The following is a 23,820-nucleotide window of genomic DNA, read 5'->3' as shown; positions in this document are numbered from 1 at the left end:
TCATCTGGAAGAACAAAAGGTCAAGAATTAATTAAGGCTTAGCAGTACTAAACCTAAAACTATATTATAAAGCACCAGTCATCAAAACCATTTAAGAAATAGAGTTGTGGATCAGTGGAATAGATTAGATACCCACAACACAATAATCAAAGCCTATAGTATTCTAGTATTTGGTAAATCTCCAAACTCTAGCTTCTGGAATAAAAACTCAGTATTTGACAAAAATTACTGGGGAAAATGGAAAATAACATGTCAGAAACTTTGCATAGACCTACATCTCATATTCTTTACCAAAATAAAGTCTAAATGGGTACATGATTTGGGCATAAAGGATGATGACATAAAAAAATTTACCTATTAAATCTTTGGAGAAGAGTGGAATTTATGACCTAAGAAGAACTAAAGAAAATTATGAAAGGCAAAATGGACAATAAATTAAGAAATTTTGGCACAGAAAAAAAACAACAGAAACAAGATTAAAAGGGAAGTACAAAGCTGGAAAAACCTTACAGCTAGTTTTTCTGATAAAGGTCTCATTTCTAAAATATATAAAGAACTCTGCCAAATTTATGAGAATATAAGTCATTCTCCAAATGATAAATGCTCAAAGTATATGAATAGACAAGCAAAGCCATTTATAGTTATATGAAAAAATGTTCTAAATCACTATTGATTAGAGAAATGCAAACTAAAACAACTCTGAGGTACCACCTCATGTCTCTCAGATTGGCTAAGATGACAGGAAAAGATAATGATAAATGTTGGAGAGGATGTGGTAAAATTGAGACACTAATATATTGTTGGTGGAATTGTGAAGTGATTCAACTATTCTGGAGAGCAATCTGGAACTATGCCCAAAGGATTATAAAACTGTGCATACCCTTTGACCCGGCAGTGCCATTGCTGAGTCTCTATCTCAAGGAAATCTTAAAGAAGGGAAAAGTACCCACATGTGCAAAAACGTTTGTAGCATCTCTCTTTGTGGTAGCAGCTCATTATTGTGGAAAATTAGTAGATGCCTATCAGTTGGGGAATGGCTGAACAAATTGTGATATATGAAGATAATGTAATATTGTTCTATTAAAACTGATGAACAAGCTGATTTTAGAAAGACCTGGAAAGATTTATAGGAACTGCTGCTGAGTGAAACCAGCAGAGCCAGGAATACATTGTACACAATAATAGTGAGAATGTGTGATTGTCAACTATGAAAGACTTGGTTCTTCTCAGTGATTCAGTGATCCAAAGCAATCCCAATAGACTTTGGACAGAAAATACTACCTCTCTATCCAGAAAAAGAACTAAGGGTACTGAATGCAAATCAACGTATTCTATGTTCACTTTTTTTTCTGGTTTTTTTTCCTCTCTCCCATGGTTTTTCCTTTTTGCTATTATTTTTTTCTTCCAACATGATTCATAAAGTAATTTGTATAAATACATTTACTAGAAAAAAATAAATTTAACAAAGGTTAATTCACACAAAAACTTAATATTTAACAAAGTAGGTAAATTTACAAATGAATAATGAAGATCTACTATATTCAAATTATTTTGTTCTTAGTACTGTTCTATTTGCATTGTTTCTAATCATTATGTAAATTGTTTTCCTAGTTCAGTTTTCTTCACATTGAATCAGTTCATATAAGTCTTTTCATGCTTCGCTGGCTTCTTCATATTCATGGGGTTTTATGTTACAATAACAGACTCTTTAACAAGAGTCTAGAAACAGACACAAATCAGATAAATTTTGATGAAGTAAGGGTGGATCAAGAAAAGTTCAATGAAAGGGGCATAAAAAATGAGAGGCTTTGGGTAAGTAGGAAGGATATTACACTTTATCTTGTTCACCATTTTGTCTACAACAGTCCTTTCAAATATTTCCATAGCTACTAATATTAACTAAATCAGAGATTCACTCTCAGCTCTCACAGGACCATAGATTTAGAGCTGAAAGGGACATTTGGAAATGGAAGCTGGCTTTTCCAAGATCACACTGATAGTGAGTAGCCATACTAAGGTTTTCATCCATATTCTCTGACTCTGAAGTCAGTGGTGTACCACACTGTCTTCATAGAAGAATAAAATGAGCCAATCAAGAATATAAGGATAAAGACAACTAGATGAAAAGTTAATGAACTTGAATCTAGTTCTAGCGTTATCATGACTGAGCTGTGAGACTTCAGTCATGATTTTCAGCCCTAATAAACCCAGTTTTTTTTTATTTCTTATATACTTAATTTGAAGTTTTCTCTGTGTTTTTTAATGAAGATGATAAAAAGAACATTATCCTATGTTGTCTTTTTATGAACTACATATTATTAAACTGAAAAGTATTTGATAGAAATGAAATGCCAAGAAGAATGACTGAAAATGGTCATTTTTATGAGGAAGGTAGTAATGATTGGGATCCAGGCCTATAATTTCATCAGCACAATGAACTCCCAGTGTAGAATCTCTTCAGCAAGGGTAATGCTTCTGCAATTTCTTTTCTTAGAGATCACCTTGGGCACTAAGAAGTTTAGGAACTTGTCCATGCTCAGAAAGATAAAATGTATCAGAAGCAGAATCTGCACAAAAGTCTTCTTGACTCTGAGACCAGCCATCTATTCACTATATCATAGTGCCTTCTTCCCTCAAAGACTTTTACACATGAACAATGTCATTTTAAATGGCTCATTAGAATGATCATTCAAACTCCTTTAAAGCTATAGTCAATAGTTTTCATGAAATCACAGAAATAATGAGGAAAATCATTTAAAGAAATATATGTCACATATACTGATAACTGGAAAATAATCTGATATTGGGAAATATTGAAGGGAGAATGACAAAGTGAGAGCAGATGAGATGGATAGATAATGTCATGTAAGCAGTGAATGTGAACTTGGACAGACTTTGGGAGATAGTAAAAGACATGTCATGAAGAGATGGACATGACTAAACAACAAATACCTAATGATGGTAAGTGAATATGGGCTCTGTAATGCCTTTATTAACCAATTAAATATGCTACAGCTTCCCTTTTTCACAGGAGAATCACACAATGGAATAGCATAGAATTAGCCAATAAGGAGAACTAATGCCCAGGACTGCTTGACACACCAACAATCTTTTGTGGTAACCAAGAGCAAACCCATCTGGACAAACAGAAAATCAGCACCTCTGACGCCAGTTAAGCTCATGCCAACCTTCAACCAGACCTTGAGACATTTGGTCATTCATGGATCTTCAAGAGACATTTTTACCTTCACAGACTCCCCTGTCAGTTATGGGGCTCTTCCACATATCCTGCTTTATGGTTTTTGGAGACATTCACTTATCTTATTGTCTGTGATCTAGCCTTGAATTGTCAACTGCTTATCACCAAAAATGTCTTTTGAATTGTGTATGAAAGAGACCATTCTCCCTATTTCCTGGATCTTCTCCCCTGGGGAATGATTCTCTGACTCATTCCTCTCTGGGATCCGTTCTATTTCCACCTTTCTTCCCAATTTTCAACCTTCTTTTGTTTAAAAACTTTTAAATACCCCTGCTTAACAACTTTTCTCCAAACAGCTGTGTCTCACTGTTGCAGCTTGCAAGTTCCTTCTCAGTCAATAAATGCACTTATAATCTTTGTAAACTGATTCACTTCAAAATCTTCTTTTTGGACCTAAGTTTCTTACATTTTAACACTTCACAGGGTTTTTTATTTAACAGTTACAACCAAACTAATTTCAGTGGGCTTACTTCCCAATAAAGCTAGAACAGCAATTATAATGCACAAAATGTCCCTTTTTGCCTCAAGATAACAAAAATAAGAACTCAAAATAAGTACTCTTGAAAAATTCCCTGTTTTGTCTATTTAAGCAAAAGGTGGAAAACATGAATTAGATGGCAATGACATTTATAAACTAATCTCTAACAATGCATCTTCCAGATGACTCAGAGAATTTTCCTTCTAACCTGAAGCCAGTAAAAAGAAGAAGCCTATGAGAAGGGAATCACCTCTCTCCTCCTTTAATATAGCTACAGCCTGCTGGCTCAGCAGCCAATTAAAGGATTTTTTTTTTTGTTACCACACTCCATAAATTCCCAAGTCATCATGGCCAACAGAAAGCAGTCAGAAAACATCTTGGAACAGTAGCAAAATTGTGGAATGAGAGGGATGCTAGAACCAGGCCCTGTCCTCTGATTAGAATGCTGATTAAACATGCCCCAAGCAAGTGTTCCACCAGTTGTAACTACCCACTTGTAGTAAACTATTTATTCCACTATTGTAAATGAGATATTTTCACAAGAGATACCCAACACCATTCTTCTAAATTTACATGGAGTACAAGCAAAGGCACCCAGAATTACAGGGAAATAAAATCACTATGGTAGATCTGTTTGTTGTTTTGAATAAAAAAAGATTAAGGGTTAAGGCAGATTTCTTTTCAGAAGTTTGAATCTGTGAAAGATTTCCCCAAACATATCTAATTACAGCATCAAGTGAGCTGAGGGCAGACTGTCAGACTTTAATGGAGAATTCCTCTCAGGGAAGCTACATTTTGATTAAAGAAAGCCAAAAGTATTTTTCTTTTTTCATTACTTCACTCGGCACTGTGGATAGAGCAAGAGTACCTCAGAGCCCAGGGGGGCGTTAGTGAAACAGAAAACTGAGCTTATTAAAAATATTAATTCAACTGCATACGTCAGAGAACCCTTTCAACTTGCTTCAACAGAGGTCTCTGTCTGCCCACAGATTGAAAACATTATAACCAATCAATGTAACAAAAGTTATGAGCATCCTACCATGAGAATGTGCTGTCAGCCAAATTTTATATCAAGATACAAAATAACAGCTTTAGGATCAACCAAAAGGACTAGCCCAGGAATCAGGAGAGCTGAGTTTTAAAGACCCAGCCCTGATTCAACAAGCATTTACTAAGCTACTAGAGACCAAGTCTGTGATAGGCAATGGATATATAAATTAAAAAAATACAAGCATCTCTTCACTTAAGGAGATGACTTGCAAATTGTTAACTTTTCTGAACTTAAGATTCCTCAATCCATAAAATGAAATGATCTCCAAGACCCTTCTTTGCTCCTTTTCAGTATAAATATAGAGTTAGGTCCCAATTAGTATTGTGGGGGATGGGGTGTTAGACCTCCCCCCACCTCAACCAAACTGACTACTCGGAAGTGTCTCCAGATACAAAGTTTTTATTCAGTTCTTGCAAAGAGTGGGTCAAGCACACCAACTGGGCAGTCCAGCATGGTGCATGGTACATGGCAGAAGCAGATACTGGATTTTATAGTAGAAAAGACATGGTTACATTTCCCACCTCACCTTCCTGTTGATTTTTAAATTCATTGGATGGTCTGAAAAGGAAGTAACCATTGACCAATGGTCAGCAAAGCTATTTACTTCCTGGAAGTCACTTGACTTCCTGAAGCTCAGACCTAGGGTTTGACCTTTTCTGGACTACAATTCTCTGAGAATAGTGATCACATGACTTCCTGAAATTTAGTCTGATCTACTTCATCCTATGGTTTTCTGAGAAACCTTCACTTGTCCCATTTAGCGTCAATAAGGACTGTCATGTTGTATGCATTTTTTTGGGCATCTGCATTATTTTAAGTTATAAATGATGAACTCTTAAGTGTTAGGTGTGGTTAGTAGAGGAATTGGTCCCTGAGGCAAGCAGAGAGATCAGTTTAGCTCATTGGTCCCGCCCTCTGGGGAGGTAGTCCCTAGCTGCCTTTCTTTGGGTCAATCCACCATGACCCTCTGCCTTGTGGTATCTTTCTCCTTACCCTTCCCCCGCCCCAATGCCACGTGGTATTTCTTCTACCGCCACTGTGCTTCCCAACCCCACTTCTCCTTACAGCTAACCAACTCTTTTGGAGTACTCAGTTCCTTTCAGGATTTAGCCTGCCAGCTAAGGGCATGCCCCAACCTCACGGGGCACTGCCTTTCTACTGGGTTCTGCTGAGGAACTTGTCTTTCACATGTTCTTTCACTCTATTTCATATTTACCATTCCTGGTGTTTATTGCATTCCTTCATTTTAACTGAACCCTTTCCCCCAAATAAATCTACCTTTTGCCAAAGAAAATGGCCATTGTGAATTCTTCACATGACTGAATCCCAATTTTTGGTGCCTACAAGTCATCTGGTTATCTTATCATCAATATCATGTTGATCCTTGAACCACATCATTTGGTTTTGAACCCCACATCATGAATCACATTAATAATTACATGCAAAATACATTGATTCCAGCCCACTAGAAATATGCAATAACTTCTTAAAAATAAACTTTTGATCCATTTGTTAATGAATAGCATAGGATAAGGACATTTTATTTCTGATTCAAGTTTATTACAAAGTAATAGAGAAAGTAAATTAAAAAAACTTTTAAAATAATAAAATATTACACCTAAAAAAAGTCTACACAGAAAATATAATGAAAATTCATTATTGTTTTTTAAAATATTGTCAAGTGAAGCTTTAACTTTCTTTCTTTAAATCTTTTGGGCTTTCTCTATATGCAGAAAGCTTTACTCATGTCTGAGCATATTTGCATGTTCATATTCTCACACAATGAATTAAGTGTAGTTGAATGATCTGAGGCATTGTCTAAAATCAGTAATGCTTTAAATGTGATATTATTATTCTTGCAATATTTCTCAAAATCTAAGCTAAAACAGCCTTGAAAAATAAGTCTTAAAAAATAGCGTTAGTCATCCATGTTTCTTATTTAACTACCAAATAACTAAAAGCCATAACCTCTCAGATCCCAAGGATTTTGAAACCAACAAATAAACATTGATTTTTGCTTAAACTTTTCTGCATTATCCCCCAGTTAAATCCAGGTTGATATTTTACTTTTTTCCTTTCTTAGAAAAATAAGTTCTGGAATTCATACTTTTCCAAAATAAGCTTTCTTTGACACATAAAAAATTTATTAGTGTGCCCACTTTATTTGATTATTGTCTTCAAAACATGAGAACAGTATAGTAGGCTGCTGTGTCCTCAACTGCCCTGGCCACTTCTCTGGCAAATTTAGCATTATGTAACTGAACTCAATTTTTAAAACAATCAAGCCAACCAATCAAGCAATAACAAATTTTTCCACTATTCACTTCATTTCCATTATCTTTCACTATATTAAATAAACCTGACACCTTTATCTGAATGAGCACTCCTTTATTGCAATCTTCAATCTCTACATCCAAAAAATGCTTTCTTTCTATCACTGGAACAATTTTATTCCTTGTAGTTATTTTCAAACCACAAAAAGCTGAGACAACTTTTTTTTTCAATTTCACTTGTGTATTTTATAATATTCAATAGATTCAAGCACTTCAACATCTTGTTCTATTCAGAATTACTATGACCTCATTCATGCTGTTCAATTATATCAAATTTTTATTCTGAAGTAATAACAAGCCTCTTTTCCCTCTACACTGGCAATGTATTCATCTGAAGCATTCTTCCTTTTGTCCTTTCTTTAAATGTTCTTTTTTTTAAAATAACGCAATCATTGGTAATTTGGTATATACATCAATACATCACATTTATTTATGATGATGGGAAATTGCAGACTGGCGATATAATGGTATGTCAAAAACTTCAGCCAAGGCATAGTATGGTTGAATTTTGGCTCAATGCAAACTGGTATCATTTTATCAATTATATTAAATCATATCTCACATTATTACAACACACATTAATCACAATCTAGAAATTAATACTCAACAAAGAATGGAACAATCTGTACTTCAGTCCAAATATAAAGAGATTGTGTTAAATAATCACTAAAGCCCTTTGCTCTTTTTCCACATTCTCTGGTAGGGTGAGGTGGGCGTGGTCACTTTCAGTTATATTGATGTATTTTGCTTTTTTTGCAAATCACTTCCATTTTTTGAGAGGTATCTTGTAACAAAATAATCAATTACTTTTAATTAAGATTAATTACTAATTAACCAAAACACCCATCTGATTAATTGAAAATTTTAATTAAATTAATTAGTTAATTAAAGGGATGATCTCATCTGAAATACATGAAACATTTCACATCTATAGTACCCCTACTAATTATTTTTTAAAATTTATTTGTTTAAAACAAAAAAAATACAAAAGAGAAAAAGAAGAAAATACATTGCCATAAGTAGATTATGACATGAGAGGATTCAATGTATCAGTCAATAAATTTCTATTTAAAAAAGCTTATGTAATAAATAATACACATTGTGTTCAAAGCTGTCCATTTTTTCTTGGCTTCTTTTATTCTCTATTGTGCACTTTTTACTCTATTTCTTTTTTCCCCTTTCTTCTCCCACCTCCTCTAAGAAGGCTACAATTAAGTATGCAATATATAGCCATATATATATATATATATATATATACATAGATATCTATAATTGTAACATATGCATTCATATACATATTTGTAAGGCCATACTATGTTTATTTGTCTTTCTGTCTCTGTTATGAAAAATAACATCATCCTTCATAAATCCACCAACTCATTTCCTACATTACAACAAAATTCCTACCTCATACTATCTAGTTCTTTTAAATAGTCTAAAACAATATTAACTAATATAGCTGACATATAGTTTAGTTTCCCCATGTCTCTCTTTTGATTAAATCAATTTTGGCTTTAACTTTGTCTGATATCTGTTGGTGTTTTTCCTTCTTTAAATATAATATAATAATAAGATGTTGGTTCTCTCTGGGAGGGAGGGTTTTCGGGGAGGTTTTTCTGGAAGCAGCCTTAGTCTCAGTCGAAATAAATAATTACTCCAAAATCGTAGCCAGCTGGTAAAATTTCAGATCTTTTATTGTGTCCTTCAATATAGCCCGGTTAGCTCAGGCCTATCTCTCTGCTTGGTTCCAAGAGCTCTTGCAGCTTTGTCCTTGGCTTCTGCCTCTGCTTTCTTCAGCCTCCAGCCAGCACCAAGTTGGAAGATGCAAATGAATCTCTCTTGCCTCGAAGATAGGGCTTGTGGGCTTCCTCCCAGAGTGCTCCTCTCCAACCTTAGTCAATGTTCTGGAGAAATTCTCTCGAGTGGCTCACTGGAGCTGTATTCATGCTACTTCTCCAAGAGTGGGATTGTGGGATATCTCCCAGCATGCTCTCTGGCCCTAAGAACTTCAAGGGAGGTGTGAATTCAGATATCTCTTTCTAAACCCTGAAATCTCCCAAACATGTGAACTCCAATGAGTACTTAAATATTTCTTGCTTCTATGAGCTCTCTAAAGGTGTGAACACAAGCATCATTTCTATCATTTGTACTTAGTCCCTTGTTTCAAGTTCTGGCCCAAAATGTCTCCTTCCAAGATCAAATCAATCATTGAACCATGCCAAATTAGATAATTATTGTGTCTATCAACTCTAATGGCTTAACTATGATCTTTCTATCTCTTATTTCCAGTACCATCTAATTCCTCTTGCTCTCCCACTTCATTTGCATTTCATTCATATAAATTGTTTTTTACCTTTTCCTATACAGTTTTGCTTTTCAGAATCACATCATACTCAGCTATACCCCAATCTTGCTTTAGAACTGTTCAATTACTAAATACAATTTTAGGCATGTGGTTTACATTTCCACATACAAAACACAAAGTGTGTCCTTACTGAGTCCTTTGAAATTAGTCTTTTATGATTATCTTATGTTTCTCTTGGATACTGTATGTCAAATTTTCTATTAAGTTCAGGGCTTTTTTACAACAAAATCATGAAAGTCTGACAATTCATTGAATTTTTTTTTCAGGATTATGATTAACTTTGCTGGATATGATATTTTCAGCCTCAACTTTAGTTGTTTTGCCCTTTGGTATGTAGTGTTCCAAGACCTATGGTCAGCCACTGCAAGGTCTTGCGTGATATAGTTGTGGTTCCGTCATAATTGCTTTTTTCTTGGTACTCATAAAATTTTCTCCTTGATATGGAACTTTCAGAAATTGGCTAAAATGTTTATAGCCATAGATCATAGGATCTCTTTCAGGTGGTGATTGGTGCATCTTTTTCTCTGTTTCTATATTTCCCCCTTCTAACACTTTAGGAAAATTTTCTTTAATTATTTCTTATATTATTGTGTCAAGATTCAGGTAGTCAAATTATTCTTATGTTCTCTGTTCTTCATTTGTTTTCCTTATGAGACATTTCACATTTACTTCTACTTTTCATTCTTTATATTTTGTTTTATTATTTTTTAGTTTCTTACAACTTTGCTCTCTTTTCTTGAGTTCTATGAATTCTTTTTTGGGTAGATGACTATTTAGCATTAGTCTTTGGGGTGGGACTAGTCTTTGCTTTTCCTTCAGTATCCTTCTCTGAAGATGAATCCCAGTCTTCACTATTACCATAGTAACTTTCTATGGTTGGGTTTGTTCTTCTTTGCCTACTCATTTTTTTTATTTGTAGCAAATTTGGCGTAATTGCCTGTGGTCGTAGGACGTGGGATGGTGGTGCCTCTGGCCCCAGGTCCTCCTTCAGTTCTCCCATCTAGCCTGGAACCCAAAACCAAGAAGTCCTCCTTTGTGTAAGCGCCACAGCAGCACCTCTGCCCCATTGCTGTCTGTATTCATCAAACCTGTACTAGTTCCTTTTCATCCAGAGTCCTTTCTCAGAAGCACAGCTGGTTTTGGCTCTCCTTACCAGTGGAGATTCCCTTAACTTCCCAGACTCAGACCCCTGACTCTCACACTGTCTGCAAGGTGATCATTCCTGTGGCTGTCTCCCAACCCTGCTAGCCCTGAGCCCAGAACTCACTACTTGTTATTTCAGGGAACTGGCATCTTTCTTCAGATCTTCTGCTACAGTCTCAGGAAAACCATTACTCTGCTCCAATGCTTATTTGTTTTTATTGCTCTACATTCACCCGGAGAAGCAATTTTGTCTTGTTTGTGAGGGAAATCCAGAGAATTTGGAATTTTCTAACCTACTCCACCATCTTCCCAGAATCCTTTTCTCACATCTTTTTTTTTTTTAATTAACAAATTCTATGTTCTACACTTCACTGGATCTTGATGATACAAACACTTCCTCCATTCCTATAAATCATGATGCACTCTTGCTACGTGATTCTTATCTATGCTTTTCAGAATGGAAATCCTTCATTAATTTATTTGATATTTTATTGATGCTACCATAACATTTGGTTTGTATCTCTTAAAAACTTTTTGTCACCACACAGTATGGAATCTTTCAGGCATGATGGCCAACAGGAAGCAAGAGCTGAAGGAGAAGAAGAAAAGGGAGGAAAAACAGACCCCTTTACAATTCTTCATTACCTGCTTCATGGATGGCCCAATTCCTTTTCCAGTGATACCAATCTTTTAGTTATTATAAAATAATGGATTTAGAACTAGAAAAGATGGAGGACTTCTGACCAAGATGGTGGAGAGAACACACACATCTACTAAAACTCCAGATTTTTTCTCAGAATTTATTTCATGACAAGCCTCAGAATTAGTGCTTGACTGAAAAAAAACCCCACAAATAATTACCAAGAGAAGACATTCTTGAAATTTGCCAGAAAAGATCTGTTTTTGCTCGAGGGCAGGGACAGTTAGATTGGGCACAGGCTGAGGGCAGCCACTAACTCGCCACTAACGAAGAGGAAATTAGAGCAATAATTAGGAGTTACTTTGCCCAACTTTATGCCAATAAAAAAATTCGACAACTTAAATGAAATGGAAGAATATCTTCAAAAATATAGCTTGCCCAGATTAACAGAGGAAGAAGTAAATAGGCTAAACAGTCCCATTTTAGAAAAAGAAATAGAACAAGCTATTAACCAACTCCCTAAGAAAAAATCCCCAGGACCAGATGGATTTACATGCGAATTCTATCAAACATTTTAAGAACAATTAACTCCAATGTTATATAAACCATTTGAAAAAATAGGATTGAAGGAGTCCTACCAAATTCCTTTTACAACACAGACATGGTACTGATACCTAAACCAGGTAGGTTGAAAACAGAGAAAGAAAATTATAGACCAATCTCCCTAATGAATATTGATGCTAAAATCTTAAATAAAATATTAGCAAAAAGATTACAGAAAATCATTCCCAGGATAATACACCATGACCAAGTAGGATTTATAGCAGGCATGTAGGGCTGGTTCAATATTAGGAAAACTATTAGCATAATTGACTATATCAATAACCAAACTAACAAAAACCATATGATCATCTTAATAGGTGCAGAAAAAGCATTTGATAAAATCCAACATCCATTCCTAATAAACACTTGAGAGGATAGGAATAAATGGATTTTTCCTTAAAATAGTCAGGAGCATATATTTAAAACCGTCAGTAAGCATCATATGTAATGGGGAAAAACTGGAACCTTGCCCAGTAAGATCAGGACTGAAACAAGGTTGCCCACTATCACCACTACTATTCAATATTGTATTAGAAATGCTAGCCGCGGCAATAAAGGTTGAGAAAGAAATTAAAGGAATTAGAGTAGGTAATGAGGAAACCAAACTATCACTCTTTGCAGATGATATGATCTTATACTTAGAGAACCCCAGAGATTCTACTAAAAAGCTATTAGAAATAATTCATAACTTTAGCAAAATTGCAGGATACAAAATAAATCCACATAAATCCTCAGCATTTTTATACATCACCAATAAAATCCAACAGCAAGAGATATAAAGAGAAATTCCATTCAAAATAACTGTCAATAGCATAAAACATTTGGGAATCTATCTACCAAAGGAAAGTCAGGAATTATATGAGCAAAACTACAAAACACTTTCCATGCAAATAAAGTCAGATTTAAATAATTGGAAAAATATTAAGTGTTCTTGGATAGGCCAAGCAAATATAATAAAGATGACAATACTTCCTAAACTATTCTATTTATTTAGTGCCATACCAACCAGACTCCCACAAAACTATTTTAATGACCTAGAAAAAATAAAAACAAAATTCATATGGAAGAACAAAAGATTGAGAATTTCAAGGGAATTCATGAAAAAAAAAAAATCAAGTGAAGTTGGCCTAGCTGTACCTGATCTAAAACTATATTATAAAGCAGCAGTCACCAAAACCATTTGGCATTGGCTAAGAAATAGATTAGTTGATCAGTGGAATAGGTTAGGTTTACAAGACAAAATAGTCAATAACTACAGCAATCTAGTCTTTGACAAACCCAAAGATCCCAACTTTTGGGATAAGAATTTATTATTTAACAAAAACTGTTGGGAAAACTGGAAATTAGTATGGCAGAAATTAGGCATGGGCCCACACTTAACACCATACACCAAGATAAGATTAAAATGGACCCATAATTTAGGCAAAAAGAACAAGATCATAAATAAATTAGAGGAACATAGGATAGTTTACCTCTCAGACTTGTGGAGGAGGAAGGAATTTGTGACCAAAGAAGAACTAGAGATCATTATTGATCACAAAATAGAAAATTTTGATTATATCAAATTAAAAAGCCTTTGTACAAATAAAACTAATGCAACCAAAATTAGAAGGGAAGCAACAAACTGGGAAAACATTTTTACAGTTAAAAGTTCTGATAAAGGCCTCATTTCCAAAATATATAAAGAATTGACTCTAATTTATAAGAATTCAAGCCATTCTCCAACTGATAGATGGTCAAAGGATATGAAGAGACAATTTTCAGATGATGAAATTGAAACTATTTCCACTCATATGAAAGAGTGTTCCAAATCACTATTGATCAGAGAAATGAAAATTAAGACAACTCTGAGATACCACTACACACTTGTCAGACTGGCTAAGATGACAGGAAAAATAATGATGAATGTTGGAAGGGATGTGGGAAAACTGGGACATTAATACATTGTTGGTGGAGTTGTGAGCGAATCCAACCATTCTGGAGAGCAATCTGGAATTATGCCCCAAAAGTTATCAAACTGTGCATACCCTTTGATCCAGCAGTGCTACTACTGGGCTTATATCCCAAAGAGATCTTAAAGGAGGGAAAGGGACCTGGATGTGCCAAAATGTTTGTGGCAGCCCTTTTTGTAATGGCTAAAAACTGGAAAATGAATGGATGCCCATCAATTGGAATAGTTGGATAAATTGTGGTATATGAATGTTATGGAATATTATTGTTCTATAAGAAATGACCAGTAGGATGAATAGAGAGGCTTGGAGAGACTTACATGAACTGATGCTAAGTGAAATGAGCAGAACCAGGAGATCATTATATACTTCAACAACAATACTGTATGAGGATGTATTCTGATGGAAGTGGATATCTTAGACAAAGAGAAGATCTAACTCAGTTTCAATTGATCAATGATGGACAGAAGCAGCTACACTCAGAGAAAAAAACACTGGGAAAACTGTTTGCATTTTTGTTTTTCTTCCCAGGTTATTTTTACCTTCTGAATCCAATGCCTCCTGTGCAACAAGAGAACTGTTTGGTTCTACACACATATATTGTATTTAGGATATATTATAACATATTTAACATGTATAAGACTGCTTGCCACTTAGGAGACAGAGTGGAGGGAGGGAAGGGAAAAGTCGAAACAGAAGTGAGTGCAAGGAATAATGTTGTAAAAAATTACCCAGGCATATGTTCTCTCAATAAAAATTATAATAAATAAAATAAAATAAAGCTCATAACCCCCCCAAAAAAAGAACTAGAAAAGATGCTATCCAGTATAACCCCCTAATCTTACAGATGAGGTCTAAAGAGATGAAGTGACTTAAATTCATGTCAAAGAATCCTTACCATTTCAAGACCTGTTACATTAAGAGTAGTTACTTTTTTCAGATTTCTGAGTATTTTGGCAAAGCAAGCATCAGTGATCTTGGGGACTCTACCAATGTTCAAGGTCTGCAGATTGGGGCAGGACTGTGCCAGACAGCCCACACATCTGGCTGTGAGAGCATGACAGCCAAACACTTCTAGTTTATTGAGGCTGCAGGAGAGAAAAAAAAAAAGGAATCAGTGATAAGGACAAACACACACACACACACACACACACACACACACACACATACACAAAGCATTTGATTAACAAGTTACTTGTACATCATTTCCATTTTTTCTTTGGTGAAAGTCATTATTTCAGCAACATTTTTCAAGAAGCAAGAAAATAGATTTGGATAATATGAGGAGAGAGCACAAATAAATCATTAGAGGAATAAAACCCAATAAACACTCCACTTTCCTGGTTTAACCTATATTAATTTAACTGTTCTAAAAGTAATGACATCTAAAGGTATGGGCACTTTACAGTAAAAGCAGCATGGTACGGTATGGTATCTATTCAATAGGCAGAGTTCAGAGAGTACTAGAGTTTTATGCCTTTCAGTCTCATTCTCTATTCCAAACTAACTAAATGCATAATGGGATGGGTTCTGGGGATTGCCTTGGGGACAAATAAAGCTGAATCAGTTTTAAAGCACCAATTCTTATGAACATCAGGTTATATGTACTATGTGAACTGATGTGCAGAAGAGTCTATGCTTCTTATAGTGCTAGTGGTCTTATGTGCTTTTAAGTGTTGTCTGGATCTAGAATTAGCACAAAACTCCATGGTTAAGAAGGAAGTAGATAATTACTGGTCTTCTTGCTAATACCTGTCTGGCAAGGTTCTAGAGTCTCAAGCTAGTCCAGAGAAAGTGACAAAACTTCCACAAGCCTCCCTGTTGTTATAGATTTCTACATTTCTAAGACTAGAAATATCGGTCCTGCTCTTTCTGTTTTTAAGGAATGCTTATCAGTCTAGGGCTAGGCAAGTTAATCTGTGAAGCAGTCAAGACAAGTCAACATCAGGTGCAGGGATTTAAGAGTCCAAGGCATATGCCTTTCTTTGGTCCAAACTGCATTTGAATTGTGGTGTTAATTTTATACTATCTCGATTCTGAGAGTCTCTGTTCCAGGCATTGGATTATAGATATTCAGAATTGAAAAGAACCTAAAAAGAAGTATGAACTTCCACATAAACATACACCCAATCCTATTTGCTGTATGAGTTTCCTAATGGGTTTTTATCTTTCCACCCCAATATTTTAACCTGACATCTCCCTCCCCATTTTGACTCTGATTAACCCTGTCAAGAGTCAAGAGGATGAAATTGGGTAGGTGGAGGTTGGTTTTTCTCCTGCTGTGTTTTTCCTCTCTCTGTCTCCTAATCTGATGATAGAACATTTGAATGAATGTCAGGTCATTAATAATTCCTTACTGATTGACTTGTTATTGGACTTACTTGGTACTGGGCTATTTGATCCATGATGTGCCTTTTGGAAAAGTGAAATCTAAGCTTGCCACTAACACCTTAATGTTAAACTGTCACATGACACAAGAAGGAGTAAATAACTCCTACCTTTTATTCTCTTTTAAACTGGGAGAATTCCTTCCCTTCCCCTGCTCCTGATTCTGATTTTTTATATTACTAATCTAGACTCCCAGAAAATCAGAGCTGAGGACTGATGAGGTCTAGAAATGGGGTACCTAAATGAAATTAGGGTTTAATTAAGGTCTGGTGGCAGGTTCGGGGTACAGGAGTCAAATTGAGCTTCCCTGCAACCCCCTTGGGTTTGGTGCAAGGATGTTGAGTTAAATGAAGTCTAGTGACAGCATGAGTCCCCAATAAAAGCATTTATTGGCCCTAAAAGCTAGATTGATAAAAGAGGCTTATTATGGGGTTTGGAAGTAAGGTTAAAGTATAGTTAAGGAAATAGGTGACGGTAGAGATAAGAAGGGTACCGGACACAGAGTTCCAGTGGACAGAGGGTCCTGATACACCAGGTGTAAGGCTGGCATGTTTGGGATCTCTGCAAAGAGGGGGTCCCAGCTGGGCCCCTTTTATAATAGGAGGTTTAGCTAGAGGGGCCTGTGGGTGAAGTCCCAAGTTGGCTCAGATCCGAGTGGGGCTGGGACAGGCCCGGATCTTCTATTAGAATTCAAAGGGAGCAGGATTTGTGAATCAAAAGGTCTTTGATTAATAATTACATTAACTAGGAAGGGTTGGGAATCAAAAAGAAAGGAATAAGTCAATTCTTAAAGGGACCACACCTGCATCAAAAGGAGACAATAACCCAAAGACTTTAAATGTTTTGCCCAGGACCACACAATATGAAGTATCTGAGACAATATTTGAACCCAGGGCCTTCTGAATCAGAATCTAAGGCTCTACCCACTTACTATACCACTGTTTTTTAAATTTGTTTTAATCTTTGTTACGAGAGAAGATTCACTAGGTAGGGGAAAGGTATAATTAGAATTAAATTTGATGTAAAAATAAGGATTAATAAAGCTTTAATTTTTTAAGTTTTCTTTTTAATATAGCAATTTGAGGATAATTTGTGAGTTCTCCTCCCCCATCCCACCTAGATTATTTTACTCCTAAAAGCATCTCAAGACAAAGAGCCTTCTCTTGATATTTGGCAGGCAAAAATAGTTCCATTCATTCCTCAAAATTTGCAATAGCACTACCTAACTTACTTCTTTCTACTGCTCCTTTCACATGGCTAAGAGAACACAAACATCTGCCCGAAGCAATTACATTCAAAGTTCCCCCAGGACTTGGCCCCTCTATTTGACATTGTCACACACCTTGGGAAATATAAATTTTTAAAACTTCATCATCTTGGCAAGTTAGGTAATTGTAGAAAAACATTAAAGCAAGATTGAGAAACTAAGGTCCCCAGAAGCAAAATGTCACACAGCAGGGGCTATCGGAAGGATGATATGTTATATACAAAAATCCAGTCTCTACTGTGCAGCATTTATTATTCATGTCATGGCTCCCCATTCTATACTCATCCAGTTTTGCCTCTGGTCTCACTAAGATTACTAAAAGCCCTGAATCTTTTCAGAGGGGTCAAATGTCTCCAAGCTGAAATTAATTTCCATAAGCCAAATACTTAACAAAATCCACTTAAGGTGTGAAGCTAAATTTTTCATGGTAAAAAAAAAAAAAAACTGAATAAACATGTTGTGTGACAGGTTCAAAAAGAGATCCCCAACCCAATTACAGCATTTCTCCATAAAGGTGCAAAATCTTGAATTTCTTCCTTCCATTCCCAAGAGACCTTCAGGTTTTCTTGGACAGCACTGACAGCTGCTTAATTGGAGAGGTTGAAATTTTTAGTGAACCACAGGTGAGCACGACAATTCCAACTGTGTCAAGTAGACATAAGTAGACATAAGCACCTTAACTCTAGACAGAGATATCTTGGCATCAAAGTATTCCCACAGGAGAGACTTGGGACTATCTTAGTCTTAAAGAAAACATTCAATTTCCTTTTATCAACATATCACTGATGAATTTGTGATATCTTTATATTGAAAAGTATAAATTATGTCTAATTTTATATTCACATAAAACATAATTTATATAAATGATTTTTATATTTACATGCATTAAGTTTAATTTTATAAATTCCATTTAAAAGTATAAAAATTATGATCAATTTCTCACTTAGAAAAACTGTTTTTCTCCCAAGCTCACCATCTCAGAGTAACAGATAACCATAGAAAAAAACAAAAAACCTATATGTAATTATTGTCCTGAGCAAGTCAACAAAAAAAGACAGGCATAAGAAATCCTGAGAGTACAATCTTCATTCTATTGAAAGACACAATATGGAACATTTAGCGCATCCTCTGCAATAAGAGGAAATCACAACAAAAGGGATTGACTCATCAAATGCCCCATAGTACTATACCCAATAGATGATCAATATTGATTTTTAGTAGGCTAGACAGTATGGAGTCATAAAAACAATAATGTCATTAGAGTATAAGAACACTGAAATCATTGGGTAAAACAGATGACCATATAAAGTGACCTTTTCTCTCTTCCCATTGGAAGAATAAGATCTCTATAAAATATCCTGAAAAGTTACTGGCGATATTCCTGGTAAACAACTATGCATTTGTTAGATTATTCTTCAGAATAGTACTCTTGGTAGACTTTTCACCTCCACATATTTTAACTCCATGTGCTTATTATGGCCTCTAGATTATGAATTTCTTATCAACTTTCACCATAAAATGTTTAACAGCTCAAACTCATCACAAGGTAGTCAAAAGGAATAAAATATATTTCAAATTATCTCGTGAATGAAAAGATCCTCTGATATCATCTCGTTCAACCCATAAATGTGCTAGAATTTCTATGCAACCGTAGTTCTCCCTGCCTGCAATTATATAATTGATTCTCTGAGTCTTAAGATTATAAATTTATTTATCCTCATTAATTTCCATCTTATTAAGTACATCATTCTAATCTGCCCAAAATATTTTGGATCCTATCATCTAATATGTTATTCTTCATAGCTTTATCATTTGTAAACTAGATATACTTGATAACATCATTTAAAGTATTAATAAAAAATTGGTTAAAAATTTTAAATATTTTATTATATACTTAACCTTTATTAAATGTCAGATATAAAATGTTAAATTAATATTTGTTATTTATTAGTAAAAAATATAGGATCAAAAACATTACTAGTGCTCTCCATTAGAGACTTCTCTTCAAGATATTAACCTACTCATTACCAGTTCTGAACAAACCTATTAATTTCCCATTATGAAATATTTTATATATAAGGAGGCCCTTAAGCTGAAGAAGATTTTCAAAGAAATAGAGGCAAGGAGGGGAGTAAATTTCAGCCACTATGAACAGTAAATGCAATGGCTCAGAAATGGGAAATTTAGTTTTGTGAGGAACAAAAAAAAAATCCAATAAAGTACATCTAACAATACTGGAAAGTTAGTTTGGAGGCAGGTATAACATGGGATGGAAGGGAGGAAACCAAGAAAGGAAGAACCATTTATTAAGTTCCTATTATTTTCTAGGTATTATGCTAAGTGCTTTACAAATATTATCTCACTGATCACAAACACAACCATGGGACATAGCTTCATTTTACAGATAGGAAACTGAGGTAGACAATGGTTAAATGAGTCACTCATGGTAACAAAGTTTTTAAATGTCAGAGTCTGGATGTGAACTTTGATCTTGATTCCAGGCTCAATTCCCTAATCCAATATGCTACTTAACTATAAATGCTTTAAATACCCCATGGAGGAGTTTATATTTCATTCTAGAGCAATTATTGAAGAAGAGTGATAAGATGAGAACCCTGCTTTAGGAAAATTCCTTCAACATAAACACTTTGTTTAAGCAGTATATATCACCCTCAGATTCTTGCTCATGATGAACAAACATGGTTTTATTCACACAAGAAGGACCTATGATTGTATCAGGCAGGGTATAGAAACTTAATATGCCAATGTAGATTATATTCTATCCACACCTTAGTATATGAGTTGTAGGATGTTTCTGAAGGATCATGGAGGTTAAATATTTTAAGCAGGGTCCCACAGCTGTTATATGTCACAAATTTAATCCACAGCCGAAAAAAGGAATATTAGAGGAAACTGGAAGGAATCTTCCTAATTCCAAGCCCTGTGCTCTGTCCACTCCATCACACTTACTCGTAGCACATCAACATGTAACTAAAATAGGGATGAACAAAATATTCCAGATGTTGTCAAAGGCAAGAAAGGGAGTAGCCCCTCTTGATTCATGGATCTCTCTTAATGGTGCCTAATGTCTCATCACCTGTTTTGACTTCCTTAGCATCAAATTAAGTCCAGTCACATCAAGAGCATCTAAGGATAAACTAAAAGGCCAATGGACTACTGATAGAAAATAAATATCAAGATTACTATAACAAATTATGTTCTCAGTGAAAATGGAACCATATCCCTCGATTCATCAAAATCCCAAATAGGTAAAATGAGAAAATGAAAGAGGGGAAAGCAAGTAGTAAGAGGGATAAAAAACGTAAAGTGGAAGAGACAGCTGCCCTTGAATAAAAGAAGAGCTGAGTTCATGGGTATATGTACTGGTATTGAGATAATACACAAATTACTCAGCCTCTCTGTGATCTAGAACTCCAGGCAATTCTCTTAAGGCTTTAAATTGTTTTGTTTTGTTTTTTAAAGCTGATTTTCATGGTTAGTGTGAGTTCCTTAAAGTGAAATTACAGGTTCAGATCAAGCAATGGTTCCTGAGAGAATCCTGCTCTTATAAAAGTCTTGGCAGGTGGGAGAAAGGGGAGAGAAGACAACTGGACAATTAGATACAGAGGTATCACTACACAAAGGAGACATGTGGCATGTCCCAAAAGTTTTAGTTCATTCTTAAAAGTCTTAAAGACTTTGGGGACATTTTATGGCTTTAGCTTAAAATTGCAATAAGACTTTTTGAAGGTACTGAGGTATCCCCTCTTAAGATACCTGAAAAAGAAGAAACTATCACGTTTTTGTTTTTGTTTTTGTTTTGGGGGGAGAGGGATCATAGATATTATTGCCTCTGGGAAAAAAAGGTAAGCAAGAAAACATCAGCAATTGCCCACCCAAATGTCTATTTTCCTACCTCTACATTATCATTGCTCACTTGTGTTTGTAACCCCAGAGCTCAGAACAGTACCACACACGTAAGTATTTAATAAATGATTTTTTATTCATTCATTCAAGGGGGTGAGGGAAAAAGCATTTATTAACTCCCTACTATGTACCAGGAACTGTGATAAGAGTTTACAATTGTATTCTCTGATTTGATCCTCACAATAACCATGGGAAATAGATTCTCATTTTACAGTTGTGGAAACCAAGGCAGAGAGAGATTAAGTGATTTGCTCAGTCATGCAGCTAGAAGTGTCTGTGATTGAATTTGAACTCAAGTCTTCCTGATTCTAATTTCCATATTTTATCCACTATGCCACCCAGCAACCCTAGAAAAAGAGATCCATTTTGTTCAATGATCATTTATGTTATAAATATCAAGCAAAGCATAAGACAGGAAGAGATATTATCACCACCTAATTGCATTTTGAATTTTCTTGAGCTGTTTGATGAAGGTACAAGAAATGAATAGACAGGCTTTCACAAGGTTAAATGACTCTACCAGAGTCACCATCAAACTACATCTTTATCACCACAGAGCTGACTGAAAAGTGCAGAGAATATAAAAGCTCTTTCTATTTTTTTTCCTACAAAAATGCTAACTTCTTGTCCTGGTACATAAGCTTTTAAAATCTGACTCCCATCTATTTTTCCAGTTTATTTTTTTTTAATACTCATGCCCTCAATGAATTTTATGTTCAAACTCAAAACTCCACTTTGTGAATTCAGAGAAACTATTCTTCATGTCAAGAATAAATTCCCTCCTCATCTATCAGTCAAAAATCTTGAAAGTTTCTTTGTTTCCATCATTCTTATTTTGGTTTAATATGTTCATACAATACAAATCTAAGATCTATTTGTTACTACAAATCTAAGATCTACTTGGTAGGAGATTTGATGACTTATCACCACTGTTCATTATCTTAAAAAAAAAAAAGGCTCTCAGAAAAGTCATTTGATGATGACGTAATATGCATGGTCCAGTTCCTGAATGATAATAATAATAATAATATAAAAGTGGTGTTCAAATAAAATATAGGCAGCAGCCAGCATAGTCTCTGCTCAAATGCTATTGCTACAATTTCCAGCTAATGCCTTCCTTGCTGGTTTGTGAACAGCAGGTGGTATTCTACAAAAACTGATTAATACTGGGATTTAAATTGCTGAAAATTGAAGCAAAGTGCCCCATGCTGGCAATTTGTTAATCAAAAATTGCTGCTTCCCTCCTTGTACAAGATTCAGCCCATCTTATAAAGCCATGCATATTTCTTCTGAGATGCAATGTCATATATTCTCCTCTCAATGAGATTGTATGCTATTTCCTCAACATTAATGAGAATTTCATGGGTTCATCAAAAGGCTAAATCTCTATAATTGCATTGAATTAACTTCCAAAGTGGAAAGAAAAGATTTGGTTTCATAATTAGAGCTTCTCATTCCATTTGATTCATAGATCTGTGCTGGCCTTGACCTCTGTAAATGATGTCGTCTAAAAGAGACATTACATTTCTTTTAAAATTCTATTTTTTTAAAAAAAGAAAATGTTAAAAACTCTTAGGAGAGCTATGCATTTTATTGATTAACATTTGAAGTGACCGATATGCAACAACTAAAGTAATTTAACCATCCCAAATTTGTGTTCAATAAAACATCAGAATATGATTTGAGCAGGCTTCCCCACCTTACCAAGACTAATAAATCTGTACTCTTCCCAGGGGGTACAAGCTCATGATTGCTACTCCTCATCTCTTGCCACCCAAGATTACAAAGCCAACTTTGTCACTCCAGGCATGCTTTTACTGGAAGAAGTAGCCAAGAAAGTAGAAGAGGTTTGTAGATTTTCTGGATAGTCTACCTTCTTTCCTATGACCCTGTCACCACCTTCATCCCCTGACACCTGAAATATTATAACATCCTGCTGTTTGATCTCCCTGCATTAATTCTTCCCCTACTCCCATCTATAATTTACTCAACTGTCAAATTAATCTTCCTAAAATGCAGATCTAACTGTGTCATCCCCCTATTCAGTCAACTCCAGCAGTTCCCTAACACTCTTGGGATTTTATGCTCTGTTTAGTGTTCAAAGTCTTTCATATCCTAGTCTAGTCTTCCATCCATATAGTCATCCATCCAATGATACAGGCTTCCTTTCTTTTCCTTGTTTAAGATATTCCATCTCCAAACTCCAGACATTTTCACTGAAAACATTCTCATCTCTACCTCCTGGTTTCCTTAGTTTTCTTGAAGACCCAGACAAAACTTCTATGAGCAACCTTTTCTGATTCTTCTTAATACCAGTACCTTCTATCTATTGATTATCTTCAATTTATCTTATATGTATCTTGTTTGTACATAATAATTTTCGTACCCTCACCCATGAGTTGTATGCCCATCACTTG

The 23,820-nt window shown here is 35.1% G+C and overlaps 1 protein-coding gene across 1 annotated transcript in view; it reads right to left on the bottom strand.

Annotated features, from left to right (window-relative positions):
- The window catches only part of LOC116420465, a 181,700-nt gene that overhangs the window by 52,130 nt on the left and 105,750 nt on the right, over positions 1-23,820 (bottom strand). Inside the window, exon 10 of the mRNA XM_031945481.1 lies at positions 14,720-14,909. Within this exon, the coding sequence (XP_031801341.1) occupies positions 14,720-14,909 (190 nt within the window). The remainder of the gene's footprint in view (positions 1-14,719; positions 14,910-23,820) is intronic.

This window comes from Sarcophilus harrisii, chromosome 1 (genome assembly GCF_902635505.1).
Source record: "Sarcophilus harrisii chromosome 1, mSarHar1.11, whole genome shotgun sequence".
Classification (NCBI taxonomy): Eukaryota; Metazoa; Chordata; class Mammalia; order Dasyuromorphia; family Dasyuridae; genus Sarcophilus; species Sarcophilus harrisii.
This window is presented reverse-complemented; position numbering and strand designations above follow the sequence as displayed.